The following is an 18,792-nucleotide window of genomic DNA, read 5'->3' as shown; positions in this document are numbered from 1 at the left end:
ACAACCTTGTATAAAGCAAAACGAAACAAATTATAAAACTCAATTCTCAATCAACACAACATCAAAGGATGAAATAAAAAAAAATTAAAAAGAAAAAATAAATAAACTCGTCAGACCTGTCAACAGGCCAATGAACTATCTAAAAATTAATAACATGTTTTTTTTTCTAAAACTATATTTTTTAATATATTATTAAAAGAATAAAAGATCACATAATTAAGTTCAATTAGTTCAAAAAAAAACCATCATTGAATCAACGAACGGAAGTAATCAGGGTTCTTTTGCCAAACTTGCAAACCAAGTCACTAACTCCATAGAGTTTAAGAACCTGATTTTTTTTTCAAATTTTTTTTTTATTTAACTAAACTTTTTTAAAAACATATCACACTGCAATGTTGTGATATTTTTATGATGCCAACCCAATAGTGAGATATTTTTTTGATATCGTGATAACCATATAGAAAACAAATTAAAATAAATTATCAACTTTAAATCCTTATAAACACATCATATAAAGACTAAATTTTAAAAAATAACTAAAGGAAAAAAAAGGGTTAAAATGAAAAAAAACAACATTATGAACTATTATTGTAATTTATGATGCTAATGAGTGCGAGGAAACAATATTTTACCTACATCTTTTAGTTTTATACTTTAAAAAATAAATTATCAACTCTAACTCTAAATCTCTACAGACACATCATAAATAACTAAATTAAAAAAAAATAAACCAAAGAAAAAAAGGGATAAAAAAGAGAAGAGATGGTGTTTGACAATGTAGCCAAAATATTATTTGCTTAAAATTTGATTTTTTTAGCTTAAAAATAATATTTTAATGTTTTTAAATTATTTTTATATGATAATATAAAAATAAAATTTTAAAAATAAAAAAATATTATTTTAATATATTTATAAATAAAAATAATTTAAAATATAAATTGTATCCCACTCAGAATTTGAACAGGCAGTTGAAGCAAACACACACTGAAAACTCTTCGCTGCTTCTGATCACTTTTCCATTTCCTTCAAGTAAAGATAGCCCTAGAAATCTTAACACCACCGACAAGACAAACGCCACCAAATCATCAGAACCTTAACCTCCTCAGCCTACTTGTAATCAGCTTCCTAACCCAGTCAACCATGGACGTTGATCCTCGTCACTACGAACAGATTGTAAGTAATTTTTAGTGTCATTATAATCTCAGATTACCACCCGTTCCTTTCTAGTTGCGTTACAATTTTACACTCAGCAATCACTGTTCCTTATGATCGAACCCTAATTTGTATTTTACATTATTTGCTTTGCAATGTTGGGAATATATAGTTATGGGTATTACTGATGCTGATTAATTGAATTGTTTGAAGCAACTGTTGGTATTAATATTAATTAGGGTTTCTGGGTTATTCTCAATTTCCTAATGCGTGGATGTGTTGTTTTTACATGTATTTACAGGGTATCAAAGATAATGATATCCACAATATTGTGCTATCCTATCTGGTGCATAATTGTTATAGAGAAACTCTGGAATCATTCGTGGATTGTACTGGGATGCCAGAACCTGCAGATTATATTGAGGATATGGAGAAAAGAAAAGGTATGCAAATCTTTTCAGTTTTTGATAGAAAAGTGGGATTTGTAACTTTAAAGCATGACCACTTGCTTTTTTCAATGTTTTCAGTCACAATGCTTGTAGCTTTGAAGTTCTGAACTTCTTTAGTTACGAGATATATAGGTCGAGCTTGTTAAATCTGTTAATATTCAAAGAAAAGGAATTTATGCAGTCTTTTTTGCGTGTGTTTTGCGGACTGGCTGCCTAGCCCCAATTTGGTGTAAAAAGCGCTATTTACCATGCTTAATTGCTGCACTTTCCAGTTTCCATTGTAACTTCTTTTCATACATTATTCTTTCTGGTGACGTTGGTTGTTTTCATGAAGATTATTGGAAGAATCGAGCAGATATTGCTTCGCTACTGCTATGCAATGATATGTATTGTTTAAACATCAGTAGCGATAAACCATAGATCCTGTTCTTTTTACCACAGTACTTTGCTTCTACTTTTTCTTGGATATAAATGATCTGACAATGATTTTCAGTTTTGTTCCTTTGCTGATCTCTGTTCTTTTTTATACTGGTGCTAATCGTAAGCTATGTGCTCAGGGATATTCTGTTGTGTCCTAGAGGGGAATGCACTAAAGGCCATTGAACTGACAGAACAAGTGGCCTGTGACTTATTGGAGAATAACAAGGACTTGCATTTTGATCTTTTGAGCCTTCATTTTGTTGAGCTTGTTTGTGCTAAGAAGTGGTAAGCAGTAGAAAAGCGTACTTCGAAGAATATCTTTCACTTATGTTAAATCCTTGTATGCTAATGGACAGCACTGAAGCTTTGGAATTTGCTCAAAACAAGTTGATGCCATCTGGGAAGGAGCAGAAGTTACTTGAAAAGCTTGAAGTATGTTCCTTCCTGAGTAAACCACTTTAAGCATAGCTACTGTTTTGAGTCTACTATTGTTGGAAAATGAAAAACCATTTCTTATTGCTGCAGGACTTTCTGTCTCTGCTTGCTTATGAGGAACCAGAAAAATCACCAATGTTTCATCTGCTTGGCCCGGAGTACCGGCAGCATGTTGCAGACAAACTAAACCGAGCCATTCTTGGTTTGTTCCCGCAGTTTTTTTCCTTGTTCCATGTTTTTTCAGAAGAGTCCATACTAACAAATGTGCTTCTTGTTGATTTGATGATTCTTTCTATAATTATCGTTCACACTCTTCTCTATTTATTTGGTGGTCCTGAATGATATCAGCCCACAGAAACTTGCCAAGCTATACAGCAGTGGAAAGACTGATACAACAGACGATAGTTGTAAGGCAAAGTTTAAATCAAGATCATGGTAAGGTAAGTCATGGTTAATGATTTTCCCCATTGAAACTGTTAGAGGCTAAGGATTTTAGCTAATTCTGCTGATATCTCAACTGTCCTTGAGTTTCTTCATGACTAATTTTTTATTGGTATAGTGATGCTTTACTCTTTTAGTATGTGTTTTTATAGGATGAGATTCCACCATTTTCTCTGAAGGACTTTCTCAAAGGCTAGATTCTGGAAGTGATTAAAACATTCTGGTGACGAGGTAATGAAGGCTACTTCATATCTTGTTGCCACTGTATGGTTTTGGTGTAATGTTTGTTCATGGGAAGATACAGTTATCAATGCCCCTGCATCTGTAAAAGTTGCTGAGTAGGCTGTCAGCTGACTCACGTGTCAGCGTCTTCCTGCATTTGGTGAGGTATGCCTCTTGATTGATCACAGCACTAGTGCATTTGAGTTTCAACTCCGCTGATTGGATTTGTCATTGTCCATGGTTTTGACAATCCAATGGCTTGTAAATTTTTGCTTGCATGTTAGAGACTAGGAATCTAGATTATTTTGTGTCTTAATGTCAAATTAATTCTGAGTTGACGATATTGGAAGTCTTGTTTAGTGGAGCAAGGTTGGGATGGAAGGACCACTCCATTTCATGGCACCATGACTTCTCATATGGTAAAAAAAACATAATATTGATTGTAAGAATGCCAATGGTTGTTGTGCTTGTAATCCTATTTCTGTAATATGGTGTACAGGGCGCACCATAAAACGAATTGTAATTCTGGAATGTTGATGTTGGAAATTTGCACATGCTGGTAGTGGATGATTTTAGTAATTAGAACGTAGGTTACCGTTATTTGACTAACTGCCTACCCGTGAGGAGGAGATTTCACTGTCTTTTAGTGCAGAGTATTCTATTTGGTTTACAAGTTGCTTGGAGTACGGGCTATTGCTAGGTCTTGTTTGAAGCTGTTTCTATCTAACATGACTTTACTACATTCATGCCATTCTTGGATGGGATGATGAGGTTACAGCTAATTATCATCTTGCAGGCAGCATCAGACTTTTGCTCAGCACATCTATCGCGAGGATTGGTTAGCTAACTTTGCTTTTGCATTTCATTTGCGGACCTATTGACTTTATGGCCCTCCCCGGGTCTGTTAGTTTACCTTTCAGTGATATAAACGCAAGCGGGGCACCAAAAAAAATGTCGAACCTCAACTGGTCTCCTTTTTACCTCATCGCCTCGCAATCGTATCCAGTCCAAAATCCAGTTACAGAGGCTGCCAGTTACAAGCAAACGACCGGCAAAGGCTGCAACAACATGATCCTAAGAACCAAAAAAAATTGATTATTATTATTTTTTATTTTGAAACTTATTTGTTGGATTTTTAACTTCTCATTCATTTTGAAATTATCAGGTAATATTTTCATGAATACAAAAACTTCAAGCCCTGAATTTTAGACCCTATTTAATATTATCTAGTATTGTGATAATGATTATTTTTAAAGTATTTTTTTTGCTTAGAAATATATTAAAATAATATTTATTTATTTTTTTAAATTTATTTTTGATATTAATATATCAAAATGATTTAAAAATATAAAAAAATAATTTAAAATAAAGAAAAAAATAAATTTTTTTTAATATGTTTTAAAAGCATTTTTGAAATGCAAAAATAAATAAGTTTTTTATAAGTTGATAGTATAGACCATAAAATTTTCCATAATTTCTTTATATTTTTGGACTTAAAGGAGTCTTAGCCATAGTGTTGAATCTAACTTGACGAGTTGGAAAATCTGTGATTTAAAATCTTGGATTTTTAATTAAATTGAAAAAAAAATATTAATTCAACAAAAACTTAATTAACTCGGTTAAGTTTTTAATAATATGATTAATACGGTTAAGTATTGAAGCTAACATAACAGATTTTGTTCTGTTTTTTTTTAAATATTGTTTTAATAAAAATAGTTGATAAGTGACGAGTATGGGTCTGATAAGGACTAACAACTATGGTTTTTAACCTATCTACTTAGATAAACAATATCTTAAGAAATGAGTTATTTGGAGCTCATTTGGTATTGTGGTAGTTGTTTTTCAGGTGGTATTTAAGAATATAATAATAAATGTTTTTTAAAATATAATTTTTATTTAAAAATATATTAAAATAATATTTTTTATTTATTTAATTTTTTTTTACTATTAACATATCAAAATAATAATAAAATTCTTTTTAAATCTTTACAAATCTCCGTTTTGAGCTTTACTTTCAAATAAAGATTGGAAATGTTTTTTATTTAAAAATATATTAAAATAATATATTTTTTTATTTTTAAAAATTTATTTATGATATCAACACATTAAAAATATTAATTTTAATTAAAAAAGTATATGAAAAACTATAAAAAATATTAATTTTAAGTAAATATTTTTTAAAGTGTTTTTGAAACAAAAAGAAGAAGAAGCTGTCTTTACAGCTTTTTGGGCCTTGAAATCACGCAGCTGATCCAAATAAGAAATGGGCCAAACCACTCCGACTTAAAAATTACATCATGAAATTAGAAACAACACGACCGGTCCATGTCTATAGATAACCGGTAGCCCCCAAAAATATCTCAGCTCTCTTCAAAATTTCAGATGATGCTGTCCTGTCCGTAGCTGCCACTCCATCTCCTTCACTTCCCAGCCTCCAGTCCGGCAACGTCCCCTCTCCCATATTCTCTCCAATAGGCACTTATTTTCTCGGGTTCTAAAAAATCTCAAGCTAAACACTCCGAACTTGAGACTCTGCAAAATTTCTTGCGGACTTGCTAAAGCCAAAGAGACAATTTCTACGACAAATCAAATAATCAAAGAACCTCACAAGTACTTTGATCAGGTAATAATCACCGGTCGATGAGGAGATGGAGGCCACGGCGCGGTCCTCAACATGCCTAATCAGAACAACAATGTTGGCAAGGGAAAACAGGAGAAAAAGAGTAGACATAAGAGCTCCTATAAAAGAGATTTGGATGGATCGTTAATTCTTCCTGTTGGTGGACATGGAGGTGATGTAGTGATTTATGCGGATGAAGGAAAAGATTCGTTACTGGAGCTTCATAGCAAAAGCAGATTTAATGCGAAACGCGGTGGAAATGTTGATGCTATGGGTGTTTTAACTTATCAATTGCATAATGGATTTGATGCCTCGACGTTGCGTATTCCTGTGCCTGTAGGTTTGCATGTTAAGGATTATCTTTATTCTTTTTTTAGAAAATTTTTTTGTGTGTTTGTTACTTAGTTTTTATATTTTTTCTTGTTAATTAATGTGATAGGTACGGTTGTAAAGCGTAAAAGAGGGAAGTTATTGGCTGATTTAGCGCAACCAGGTGATGAAATACTTGTTGCGAGGGGTGGACAAGGAGGGGTGAGAAATTATTGTATTGCAAGTTGGTGTTCGTTTATATATTTTTGTTATGGCCAACTTCAGTATTCAGTTTAGAATTTATTATTGATATTAATGGTTTTGTGGCAGTTTGATTGAAGCCCCAGAGCGTAGAAAGGAAAGATTAATGACTTTAACAACGAATGTGATGAGAGATGATAGTGAGAAGGTGAAGAACATAACCTTTGATTTATTTATTTACACTGTTTCATGTATGTAATGTATCTGGGCTTAAGACTCGTGCTAGATTAAGTTTTTGAGTGAATCTCATTTGAATGGTTTTCTTGCTGGTTATGATTGCAGTTCCTTTATTGGTGTTCTAGTCTTTTTTAAGAGTTTAAGATAAATGTAAGGATGATTATTGGATTGGATAACTGTGTAGTTATTTCTGCAAATGGGTTTTGGTTTCTTGCCTATTTATATGGTAAACAAATGCTTCTTTGTTTGCTCATCTGTTTTGGAAAGTTTTCTAATTGTAAAGTTAGTGATTTTTCCCTGTAATTTTTGTTGCTAAGATCTCAACATATGACCTGCCCACAGGCCACAACTCTATCGAAATCAATTACCTCTTGAACTGAGGCCCTAAGGTGAAATGTTGATTGTTGACTCATACCTGTGAAGATAATCATGACTATCTCTCTAGTCATATCACGAAATATTTTATTGGAAGGCCTTTCTGCATAGTTTTGATTTATTAAAGAACTTGCTCAACAAGAATTCTAGACTTTGCTATAGAGCTATAAAATAATCAACAACAGCAGTATCTATGGTTTACCACTACTCACGTTTGATTTTCACTTATCCTAAAGGAGCCTTGAACTTTATGATTTACCGCAGGTTTTAATTCTTGGTCATCCTGGGGAGGAGGTCAGCCTAGAGTTGATTCTACAAGTCTTTGCTGATGTTGGTCTGGTGGTAAGTGTTGTTTCTCACTTAATTTTTCATGTTTGTTTGCATATGCCAAGGCAGTTTACAATTAGCAATTGGATTTTTTGAAATCTCCACATTGTAGAAGATATAAGCAATAGATTATGAACTGGAAATTTGTTTTATATGTTTTGTTGGATTACTGTGGCTTTTACCAACCTTGCTCTTAATTACTACATTATCATAATCTTCAGATTACCAGAGATGTTAATTTGCTTGTTAGGGACTTCCAAATGCTGGAAAATCAACTCTTTTAGCATCCATTACACTTGCGAAGCCAGATATTGCTGATTATCCTTTCACAACATTGATGCCAAACCTTGGACGCCACAATGGTGACCCAACTTTAGGAGCAGGTATGTATTCATCTGAAGCAACATTGGCAGATTTGCCAGGCCTTATAGAAGGCGCTCATCTGGGGAAGGTGCTGTGTTTTCATATCTAATTCTACTATTTATCTATAGCTTCTAGTTGCTAAAACCGAATTTTTCATGTCCTTCAGGGTCTTGGTCGCAATTTCCTAAAGCACCTTAGAAGGACTCATGTATTGGTCCATGTTGTTGATGCAGCTGCTGAGGACCCCCGTGAATGATTACATAACTGTCAAAGAAGTATATCTTCCCTTTATGCTATATTATTCTTGGTTTATTTTATATTTATTTTGAAAAATAGCTCTCAGTTTCACGTGTACACAGATTTAGAAGTGCTTTTGCTGTTTTTGTGAGTTGATATGACTTTGTTTGGTGAAATCTATGGGTATAGCTTGCCTATTTAAATAAAAAACTAAACTTCAAGATCTCTACAAACAGCTTTAGGGAGTGAGACCCAATTCAAGTAGCATTTGTTTTCTTGTTTTTTTTTTTTTTTGGCATTGTAGTGCATTTCGATACTTTGAGAAAATACCATAGTTATGGTCTAGCTAGTGGGTCGACCAAGTGAGTCGCTTACATGGGGCCAAGCATAGGCTGGGTTTGCTTTTATATTGCTTGGGGAGTTGACTCGGTCAACCTTGGGTAACTTGATGACCACCATGACTCAAGTGAACTGGTCAATATTTATATTTTTTAATCCAAAACAATGACGTTTCATTTAAAAAACCTAATAGACCTGACTTGTGGCCCTTGGATCGTGCTTGTCCTATAACCATGGAAAATACAATAGTTTATTCTCTGGGCATGCTCTTTACCTGTGTACAGTGTAGAGCTGTAAGCTTGCCATTTCTCCTTACGAAGCAATTAAGATCACTCCCAAATCTTGCCAGGGTGTGGATTGGACCTGATTCATGAAAATCCCAAAAAAAAAACAGGGAAAAGAAAAGGATGGGCTGCTATGCAATGTTACACAGCTGTTAGCTTTTATAGAGCTTTTGATCATGAAATAGCTCTTTAGATAACGAGGCTGATATAAGGCTGTAAGGCAAGCTTGTAAGCTTAGACAAGATCTTGGGCTGTGCTTGAAGGGGTTAGACTTGCCTTTGGTAGTTTTTATGCATGGTTCTTTACTTCCTCTTGAAAATGGAAAAGCTAAGAAGAGAGAGAGAGCACGTGAAACAACTTCCAATTCACCTCATCCCAAATAAGCCATATGAGATAGATGCAGGACCGAATTCCCGGGAAAAAAACAAAGACTTTTATTTATAAGAGTTCATAGATTTGATGATATTGAACCTCCTACCAGAGATGATCCTGCAAATTAACTAGATTTTTATTCGACTTGAAAATCCTAGACATGAATTATTGTCATCAGCTGTGCAGATCCAGGTTAACAAAGAAAGGTACAGATAAAATTAGAGGCTATGATTTATACGTTGGAAGGACAGAATTCACAATGAACCAACATATTTAAATCTTCCTACAAGAGATTATCACACGCATTACTAGGATACTTTTTGTCATGAAAATCTAAGGCCCGAATGAATTGCCAAAGGCAATATTTTAAGACATCATTGCTAACAGTAATTTATGATCAAAGTTTAGCATACTCAATCCTGTAAACCTAGCATTATAAGAAAATCACCTTCTTTACAATCATGAAGGTGCAGATTTTCAAAGAAAACCATGGGGCAAGGTGAAGGTAAAGTGCTACGATTTCCATACCATGTTAAAGATGGAAAAATGGTTACCTTACAGAACACTAACGCCCACAACAGCATGCGGACAAGGATAGTCCTCTATCTCTTGGTCCCTTTTATCTTTTATTAGTTATCTGAGGAGACACAACTTATCTGTACTGCCATCATCAGTGGACAATGAATGAACTGCATCTTTTAACACCATTTTTGGCTCAGAAGGTACCTCATCACAACCAATTCTCGATATTTCTTCAGTCAAAGATGGAAACCTATTCCTTGCCTGAAAGAATGATTGATATATTAAAGCGAGAGTATAGGCCTTCTATATAAATACATGTAGATACTCGGAAAGGAAGATATTTGAAAACAAAGGGTTGAAGCTGCATGTGGACTTACTTCAGGCAGGTCAATCTTACTTAGCACCACTACATATGGTCTTTCAAGGTACTCAAAGTTGTACATTCTCAATTCCTGCAACACCACAGGTTGGATCCGCTTAATAACTTCAAACTGCGCAGAGATTCTCAAGAGGCATTGGAACCAAGTACGAGACCATGAGAGCATTGTGGAAATTTACTATGGTGGTTCTTAAATAATAATATAAATTTTTAATTAAACCTTAATAATTTATTTTTTAATTATTATGTATATGATATTAAAATAATAATACTAACAATAAATTGATCATGAAATATCGAATTGATTTTTTGAAATTATTTTTAAATAGATTTTAAACATAATTTTAATAATTTTAAGATTTGTTTAGCTTTCAAACACACATTAAATATGTGTATGATATTTTAATTTCTTAATATGCTTTAACAATTATAAAATATTTTTTTTAAGAAACAATAATTTCACTTAAAAGCCTTGCATTTGCTAAGACAAATAATAAATATGTTAATAAAAAATTGATTTTAGACTTGAAAAATATATATAACTTACATTTTAAAAAAAATTGTTGTTTTATAATTAGATAAAAAATTAAAAAGCAACATACACATACAACATGAGATTAAATATTTTAATATACATTTTTATCTTATTTTTCTTAATTTTTAGTTTAAATCAGTAAAGTTATTATTATTCAGTAACACAATTCTTGAATGCGCAAATTAGTTTTATTTTGCAATAAAAAACTATCTTGATAATTGGTTTTTAAAATTATTATATTTTTTAGTTTAATAACAATATAAAAAAATTGCGCATTCCTCAATGCTTGAAAATTTGTTGAACAACGTGAAAACACATTTAGGGAGGACCAAGCGAGGAGACCAAGTCCATTCGGTAAAATATCGTGACAAAGTGAGGAGGCCATCTCGTTCGCCATGGTTGGGTTGCTTTGCAAAATAGTATTTGGAAGTATAGTAGTTATTGTATTTTAAAATGTAATTTGTTTTTTTTTATATATATATATATAAATAATATATTTTTTTTTAATTTTTAAAAATTATTTTTGATATCAACATATTAAAATGATTTAAAAATATATAAAAACTATTTTTTAAAATAAAAAAAATTAAAATTTTTTCCAAAAATATTTTTAAAATGAAAAAATAAACATGCCCTTGCTACTTAACAAATCAGATATCTCCATTTGGAGGTCTGATTCTTCTAGAGTCTGAACCCTAGGAAGGGTAAAGATGTAATATTGGTTGGGTGAGGACTACCCTGATGTAGCCCAAGGTTTCATAAAGTCTCCTGTTTGAAGAGAGATATATTGGGATCCGAGTGCCTTTTACACGTCGGACAAATACGTTACCTGGACTTGGTCTGGGCCGGGAATGATGGGCTAGAGTTTAAAATGGGAGGCGGCCCAACAACCTGATCCCTGCCTGCTAACCAGCTTTTCGTTACATCTGTAAACTACAGATTGGGCACCGCAATCTCTCCTGCAGCCCCGCTATAAAGCTATCTTTTATTTCTCACTTGGACGCTTGGGTGTGTTTCAGTCCAGTCAGAGAGCTTGCAATTTTCTTTTCTCTTACACACCATGTTACCCGCAGTCAAGAAGGCGCAGGTTGTTTTTTAGGGCACGACCCAAGCTGGAATATGAATGCCGAGCATCAGAAATCAGTCAGCTGTACATTCATGCACTGTTTTTTAGTGCATGTCCCAAGTTGAAATCTAATCCTAGGGAGAGGTTCAGTGTACGGCATAAGCGTGGAAAAAATCTAGGCAGTGGGTCCCATTAGCAGTGCATGAATATGGCAGTTGCTTTCCCCCTGAACTGAACTCCAAGCCCCCACCACCGCACAAGAGGCGGGAAGCCCCACGTATCAAGCAGCCGTTGCACAATTTGTCATGTGCCTGTTTTGGGCACTCCAATGTGTTCTTATCCCCAAGCGTTCGCCCACAAATGTTCCTGTCATCCCAACTAAATTAACAATAAAAGGCAAACCCAAAACTCTCCTCTATGTTTGCCACCTGAGCTTGTGTACTGACAAACACCACTAGCCAAGTGTTGTCCATGTAAGAAAACTTTGAGCTCTGCCGAGGACACGATCGTTCTGGTTCTTCTTGCCAAGTATCAGCCCCAGCTCATTTGGAGACACGTTTCGCGATCCTTGACTCTTTACTGCGTTCAAGCACTTATCCTTCTATGCTGATTACTGCCTTATAAATAAGCCCCTTCGCTGCATAATGTGCTTCTCACAACCGTTACTGCTTAGTTTATTTCCTTGTGTTTTCTATGGGAGGGATGTCAAAATCAACCACGAGTGGTTTTGGAGAGAAAAAACAGTTCAAGAAGCCTGCGCAGGCTAGTTCTAGGAAGGGGTGCATGAGAGGGAAAGGGGGACCAGAGAATGCTCTCTGCACTTACAAGGGTGTCCGCCAGAGAACTTGGGGCAAATGGGTGGCTGAAATTCGAGAGCCCAACCGTGGTGCTCGTCTCTGGCTCGGCACCTTTGACACCTCCCATGAAGCTGCCACGGCTTACGATGCTGCTGCTCGTAAACTTTATGGACCTGAGGCAAAGCTCAATTTACCAGAGCTCCAAGTTAACAATTGCCAGTTTCCTGCCTCTCCAGCCAATTCCCAGGTGATCCAAATGACATACCAACCTTGTCAAATCATCCATAACTGTAGTTCTACTACATCTACATGCTCATCCAATACCCCAAGTATTGAGTCTATTGAAATGACACCAATGTTATACAACTACGATCCAATCATGTCTTTCTCCAACGAAAGCGTTGATTCGGATGGAAAGGGGGCAGTAAATGAAGTAAATTTTGGGCGAAGTGAAGTGGAAATCAAAGAATTTTGGTCGAATTTCAACGTGAACATTCCTTTTGATGACTCGATTTGGGTGGAGGCAGCAATGTCGATTAATTTTCCAGTGGTGGAAGATCCTGGGATTTTCGCTAGCAATCTCATGGAAGGAACAGGTAGGGACACATTGCAGACTCCGTGGTGCATGTAAATCGAAGCCCCTGTTCTCTTACATGTCCTTCTGAGTCAGAACGAAGTTAAAAGAGAGAAATAAAAACACACAATCCTTATATAGCCGTGAAGCCACTGAGTTTTTTAGGTTCTAATCCTGGCTCGTGTGCCTATGGACGTCTCTCTCTAGCAAGTCACGGGCATGCATCAGTCACGTGCTTCTCCTACTGTGATTTATACTTCTGTAGTGGTCTCTTAGCCTATAATGTGTACAAAGCTTAGCCAAAAAAATAAAAGATGGTCTGGTCTGGCTTGAATTTGATTTTTATAATTTCTAAATTTTATTGCACATCATTGAAAATCTTTTCCCACATGTCTTCCAAATTTCTGCATCAATTTTTTTTTTGTTGCTTCTTACAATTTTCTTGCATCTATCCTAGCTAGTTGCTATTGGCCCTTTCGATCCTTGGATTTTTCTTTTCTCAATTAAGCTTTTGAAATTCGGATTTCAGAAAGGTCATTATCGGACATCCATGGTTGTTTGACACTTGACAATATATAATACCATCACAGTATTTTACTATCCGTGATTTTTTCTTATTTAATAATATGGTCGGAGATTTGTAACAAAAAATTTGAAAAGCTAAAAAAAACCAAATATGGGGGCGGTTTGGATTATACAGAATGTTTTCAATAGATTAAAGAACACAAATATATTCTGAATAAAGCTTTATCGCAGCCAGTAGTTTTCGTAGAATAATATTATTTAAAAATTTTGATGAAATATTACATTTTTATCTTGTTAGGTTTTTAAAATGCAACAGTTTAATATATAGTCTTATTGTTAATTCTTCGGCTTAATCAGTTAGTTAATTGATTCAGTTGTATAAATTAATTGATTATTTCACGTAAAAATTATGATTTTATAAACCTTTTCTTCTAAATATATTTTATAAGGGTCAATGATATAGTTAGTTTTATAATAACTGATGATTCTAAACAATCAAATATAAGTATGCTATAATTAGATAAAAATCTTTCCCAAACAAATTATGTGAATAACTTAAAAAATATATTTATAGACTAGTGAGATAAGTCAAAGCTCAAGAAAAGATCTGGTCACTCAAGACCAAAATAATAGCTAAAAAAAATTATAATTTTTTATCTGACCATTAGATCACTCTAAAATTTTGACAAGAATTTCTGGAGGCCATTAATAACCATGAAATCGTTACTCCAACCATTAGATCTTTAGATTTTAAAAATATCACCATGAGACCTTAATTTTAACAGTTTTATGATTTCTCTTATTATTTTTAAATTAATTAATTGACTGGTTTAAATGATTATTACAAATCGGTCAATCAATTAGCTCTAAATTTAATTGATATTATGATAGTAAATTATGATGTTAATTAAAATTTTACAAAAATCACGGATTCCATTATATATATATATATATATATATATATATATATATATATATATATATATATATATATATTCCTCCAATTTGTGCAGTTTTGTGTTACATGTTCAAATTGGAGGTTGTCTTTATGTGGTTTTGTAATCTGGGACTGTCCCACATTCCTCTTTTTAAGGGTTGCAGACTGACGAAGCTATCAGATTCTGTGCGACAACTTGCAGTTCACGACAGGTTTCAAATTTGATATGAGAAGAAGACCTCATGATAAGCTGAATAGCTAGCATGCGACAGAACCCGAATCTATACGGAGCCAGACAGTTCCCTTCCATGTGCAACACATAGAGAGAAAACAAGATTATTTACGCCATTTGTTTTTTTAGTTTGAAACTGTATTTAGAAATATATTTAGCTTTAAAAAATATTAAATTAATAATTTTTTAATTTTTTTATAGTTTTGATATTAAAAAATAATTATTTTAATATATTTTTAAACAAAAAAATACCATTAATCACAACACACAACACCAAATACATGCAGATTCTATATCATGCTCTGAAGCTAACCATCAGTCTACAAAAGAATAAAATAAATAAATAAATAAAAAGAAATACAAAAAGCTTTTGGGGGCACCACTTGTTATAGTTTTTTTTTAAAAAAAAGTTCTAAGAAAACTATAAATTATAGTAATTTTTTTACAATTTGAGATAAAAAAACATATTTAAATAATAAAAATCAAACAACTTTTAAAAAATATCAGCCTAAAAACATTTCCAACCACACGCATCACAAGGCCAAACAGAGCCTAGCCTGGCACATGCTTTTCACTTAAGGTTTGCAGGTCAGGTCATTGATTCAAATTGCTTAGAACAAGGAAAAGCCTTAAAACCAAAAGAGTGAAATGGTTCAATGAGAAGATTTTGTTCAATGACAAATTGCAGCAGGCACTGTTTTGAAGGAAACATGGCCACAAAACAACTGAGATATACACCGAGTGCATATTATCTGCAAGATTGTACATATCACACAAGATTTTGAATTATCTGGAGAAGACTTCTTAAATATTCCGAATGAAACTGGTACACTTTAGATGCGCCTTCCCAGCTCATGGAATAGGATCTCTTCATAACGCAGCCACGTATGAAGCTCTCACGGGGTTCCAAAATCTATTATGGAGCCATACGGAATCGGCTTCTACAGCATACCCATCTTGATTACGATGCCAGCCGAAATATGCATGGGTCCTGTTCTTTATATCAAGGATGCCATGACCAAAACTAGGTTCACGAAAAGCTGAGTAGCTTGGCTGTGGCTCTGTCATGCTGCATGGTGTAAAAATGCGTTTACTGTTGGCAACTTAATTTAAAACTAACTATATACAAGCTAACCATTCGTGAAACACAAATAATCAGCAACTACCTGGTCACTAATCCTTCTAGGTTTCCTCCATCTCCAATGGTTATGTAAATGGGGGCAGATTGATCTCTTATGGGAGTGCACAAACCGTTCACGATGTTGTATGCAACATTTGATATACGTTCCTGCAATGCAAAACAATTCAAATGCATTTTCCCCTTTTCCATTGACTTAAAGCTCTTCTGAACAGAACTATTTACTCAAAAATTATTCATGTTGTCTCCCATTTATCTAGTTTACTAGTCTTGTGTCCACATAAATAGCAGCAATTACACCATAAACTTTAAAGAGGCCTCCATCCTCTGAATAACATTCTAAAACTATCTTAGATAATAGAAACTTTGAGATTCATGCTTGTTCTGCGTCACCCAACAGGAAGGCTTTCTATAATGTAAAATTAGAAAAATGCGTGCACGTAAAAAGCCAACAGAATTGATGCTATATCAACCTATGCCTGTGTAACTTTCAGTTGTTTGGGATAGGATATCTCTTGCAGCAAAATTCACAGAGGTAGCGGAAGCAACATCTAGTGCATGGGCCATGTAGAACAAGTTCTTCATGTAAAGAGAACTTAACAAGTGAGTGATTGGTCTTTAGATGGCAGGGGTTCATGCTGTCTGCCAATAGAGCATAAACAATAATGGGATACCTGCATATCTTCATGAATCTTTAATTTCAGTAACTAGTACACAGAATCTATCGACTCCAAATCAAACATAGGGGGTGGACAAAGAGACCACAAGTAACATGGCAAAACATAGAAAGTTAAAGAATTAGGCATGTGTATTATTCAACATGTCACGGTGGTTCAAAAGGGAAATTTTTTTATTACCAATTCAAGATACTATCAACAGAGAAAAATATCATAAATGGAGAATGTGCATGCACTTACAGATCGCTCATAAGCATGAACATGGCCGGCAAAAACAACATCAACTTTGAACTCCACAAACCATGGCTCATACATTACTCTCATGGTTTCCCCTTCCATATAATGATGTGCATAACTGTTATACATTGGACAGTGCATAAGAACAATAAGCCATGGTGTCTCAGTCCTGTTTACTTTAGGCAGCTCCTTTTCTAGCCATTTGTATTGAGGAGTGTATTTTCCTGCAAAATGTCAGCTTTAAGTAGTACTCTACTTTGAGATTCTTTCCAAATCAAGTCTTTGACACACATACAAGCAAACGTAGCACTATGGCAGTGATGTCTAACAGGAACAGTTCAATAGTCATTTCGTGGCAGGAAATTATGCTCAATAACGGTTTGATTGGTTTTGACATAGAAGGCACTTCTTCACCAATTCCGATTCAGTGTAACAAGATAATGAACATATAAACTGCAACTGATGGAATGAGTCACAATATTGTCTAGTACTGAAGCTGCGGAAATAAATTAGTTTATAGATCATGGCCGATCATTATCGTTCATGTATGCTCAATATCTCTTTAATAGAGTATCAAAAAGTACCAAGAGTGAAAGAAAATCTACCATAAGCTGAGTAAGAGGACAAGACAATGATGTATGCTGAAGCTCTCTTGATGGAGTACCACATCGGAGATGTGCTCCCTGATGCTCTATATGGGACATGATAACGGTGGGAATAAGGCTTAAATGGTTTCCTTTCACCCTGCAACAGCATTACCAATGTTTGATCAAGAAAATCGTGGTTAAAATCTCAGAGAAACACGAAATATAAGCAACAACTTCTCAATTAATTGAAAACACTGGGCTAAAAAGCGAAATAAGAATAATTAAGATGCATACAATTTCAGGAACAAAGTCAATTTCATGATTCCCTGCAGTCCAAATCCAAGGTTGATAAGCCGCACTTCTCTCTACGAACCTTCCCCAAGTATCCCACCTCGAGTTGTCATGAAATGGATAATCATCTGCATAAGACAGATCCCCCACGAACAACAATGTCTGTCCCTTTGTTGGATTTAACTCATAGTGGGTAACTGTCCTGTTTGAATCATGAGTTTGACCAAGATCCCCTGCTCAAGATGTTAGATCAAGTGTGATATGAAGATATAATCTTACGGAAACATTGATACAAGTATAAATTACTCTAACAAAATCGTTTTCTTGAAATCGAGAATTAAAATGAATAAATAAATATGAACTATACCTATGAGACCAAATGTGTATGGGACATCAGGGCCAGGTCTAGGAGGAGTGATAAACCAGAATTGTCTTGTTGTGTTTCCAATTCCAACCTCATAGTAATATTTGGTATCAAACTGCAATCATAATAAAACTGAATTACAAATCACAATCTTACTTCCTGAGTGAAAACTTTGAGCATAGTGCATACCTCCAAATCCTTAATGGTGCAGTGGTGAATATACCCAGAAGTGTAATTGAAGTATCTATACTTCAAAATAAAGCCATCTGCAGAATTTTTTAGCTCACTATTTTCAGCCCAGTAAAGCACTGTCTTTGAACCAGGCTCATCTGGTGTAACCCAAGACACAATCACACCCTTCCCCTCATGGTCTCCTTGTGTTATATGAACCTTTGGTCATTACACAGAAATGAAAAACACAACACCATGGTATAGCAAGTAGTAAAATTCAGAATATGAAAGAAGCAGTACTCACCTGTTGAGGAGCATTATAGCCAGGAGGGACTCTAAACACATCACTGTCTAATGGCATATCAAGAGATAAATCATCATTTCTTACATAACTGCTTGTTATTCCTCCATTAGCAATCTCTGCAAAACCCAATATCAATCCCACCAAAAAAATCCCAGCAAAAGAGTCCCATCTCACTTCCATCTCTACTCTAGCCGATCAACTTTCAATTTACAGGGACTGATAAAACTCTTTAAGATCACTTGTACCATGGCAGAGGAGCTGGGTTTTTTTTTTGGTGATGCTATAATAAATGACGCGAGGAATATTCATACCTTGATACGGATATTTGAGAGTGAGTAAGACCCAACGTGGCACTTTTCAGACATTCAACGTGGCACTTTTCAGACATTAAACCTCGTTGTCTTCTTTGATGTTGAGAGTAAAAATATCAAATTACTTTACTGTTTAATTTTAAAGGAGAGAAGAGTGTTTTATAGATTGGATGGGATGAAAGTAGAAGTTAACGGACACGCTAAGTAAACTGTCAGTCAAAGAGGCCACGTGCAACTCATTTGCCATTTGCCAACGCGTCTCTTAATCATTTGGCACTATGGAATAAAAAGATGAATTGCATGTTTGATAAAGTGTTTATTGGACGATTAACATATTATTTTTTAAAATATTTTTTATTTAA

At 34.4% G+C, this 18,792-nt stretch overlaps 4 protein-coding genes across 7 annotated transcripts; 3 read left to right on the top strand and 1 right to left on the bottom strand.

Annotated features, from left to right (window-relative positions):
* The first annotated feature begins 949 nt into the window (after positions 1-949).
* On the top strand, positions 950-4,322 carry LOC133693726 (uncharacterized). 3 transcript variants are annotated; one of them, XR_009842169.1, is made up of 8 exons: positions 950-1,173; positions 1,454-1,595; positions 2,159-2,306; positions 2,378-2,453; positions 2,547-2,658; positions 2,805-2,896; positions 3,050-3,284; positions 3,916-4,322. XR_009842169.1 is itself a non-coding variant. In XM_062115009.1 (7 exons), exons 1-7 carry the CDS (start codon positions 1,141-1,143, stop codon positions 3,092-3,094), a joined length of 648 nt encoding a protein of 215 aa, XP_061970993.1. In that variant the 5' UTR covers positions 950-1,140; the 3' UTR covers positions 3,095-3,698. The 3 variants fall into 3 exon arrangements, 2 of the variants coding, with proteins under 2 accessions (XP_061970993.1, XP_061970994.1); XM_062115009.1 differs by lacking the exon at positions 3,916-4,322 and having other exon boundaries at positions 3,050-3,698; XM_062115010.1 differs by lacking the exon at positions 3,916-4,322 and having other exon boundaries at positions 3,035-3,698.
* Positions 4,323-5,448: 1,126 nt separating this feature from the next.
* Positions 5,449-8,021, top strand: LOC133694029 (probable GTP-binding protein OBGC2). 2 transcript variants are annotated; one of them, XM_062115446.1, is made up of 6 exons: positions 5,449-6,075; positions 6,179-6,270; positions 6,379-6,457; positions 7,126-7,203; positions 7,439-7,639; positions 7,718-8,021. In XM_062115446.1, exons 2-6 carry the CDS (start codon positions 6,236-6,238, stop codon positions 7,805-7,807), a joined length of 483 nt encoding a protein of 160 aa, XP_061971430.1. In that variant the 5' UTR covers positions 5,449-6,075; positions 6,179-6,235; the 3' UTR covers positions 7,808-8,021. The 2 variants fall into 2 exon arrangements, with proteins under 2 accessions (XP_061971430.1, XP_061971431.1); XM_062115447.1 differs by having other exon boundaries at positions 5,457-6,075; positions 7,439-7,571.
* A 3,674-nt stretch (positions 8,022-11,695) lies between these two features.
* LOC133693401 (dehydration-responsive element-binding protein 2D-like) lies at positions 11,696-12,990 on the top strand. Its single transcript, XM_062114608.1, has one exon. It carries the CDS (start codon positions 11,979-11,981, stop codon positions 12,711-12,713), a length of 735 nt encoding a protein of 244 aa, XP_061970592.1. The 5' UTR covers positions 11,696-11,978; the 3' UTR covers positions 12,714-12,990.
* Positions 12,991-14,979: 1,989 nt separating this feature from the next.
* LOC133693510 (purple acid phosphatase 2-like) lies at positions 14,980-18,424 on the bottom strand. The gene is made up of 8 exons (XM_062114730.1): positions 18,120-18,424; positions 17,834-18,034; positions 17,648-17,759; positions 17,284-17,513; positions 17,008-17,146; positions 16,406-16,626; positions 15,517-15,638; positions 14,980-15,419 (listed from the first exon to the last, which is right to left on the bottom strand). The coding sequence occupies exons 1-8, from the start codon at positions 18,297-18,299 to the stop codon at positions 15,221-15,223; spliced, it is 1,404 nt and encodes a 467-aa protein (XP_061970714.1). The 5' UTR covers positions 18,300-18,424; the 3' UTR covers positions 14,980-15,220.
* Positions 18,425-18,792: the final 368 nt, after the last annotated feature.

Source organism: Populus nigra, chromosome 5, assembly GCF_951802175.1.
Source record: "Populus nigra chromosome 5, ddPopNigr1.1, whole genome shotgun sequence".
NCBI lineage: Eukaryota > Viridiplantae > Streptophyta > Magnoliopsida > Malpighiales > Salicaceae > Populus > Populus nigra.
The sequence above is the reverse complement of the archived record's forward strand: the minus strand, read 5'-3'. Positions and strand labels throughout refer to the sequence as shown.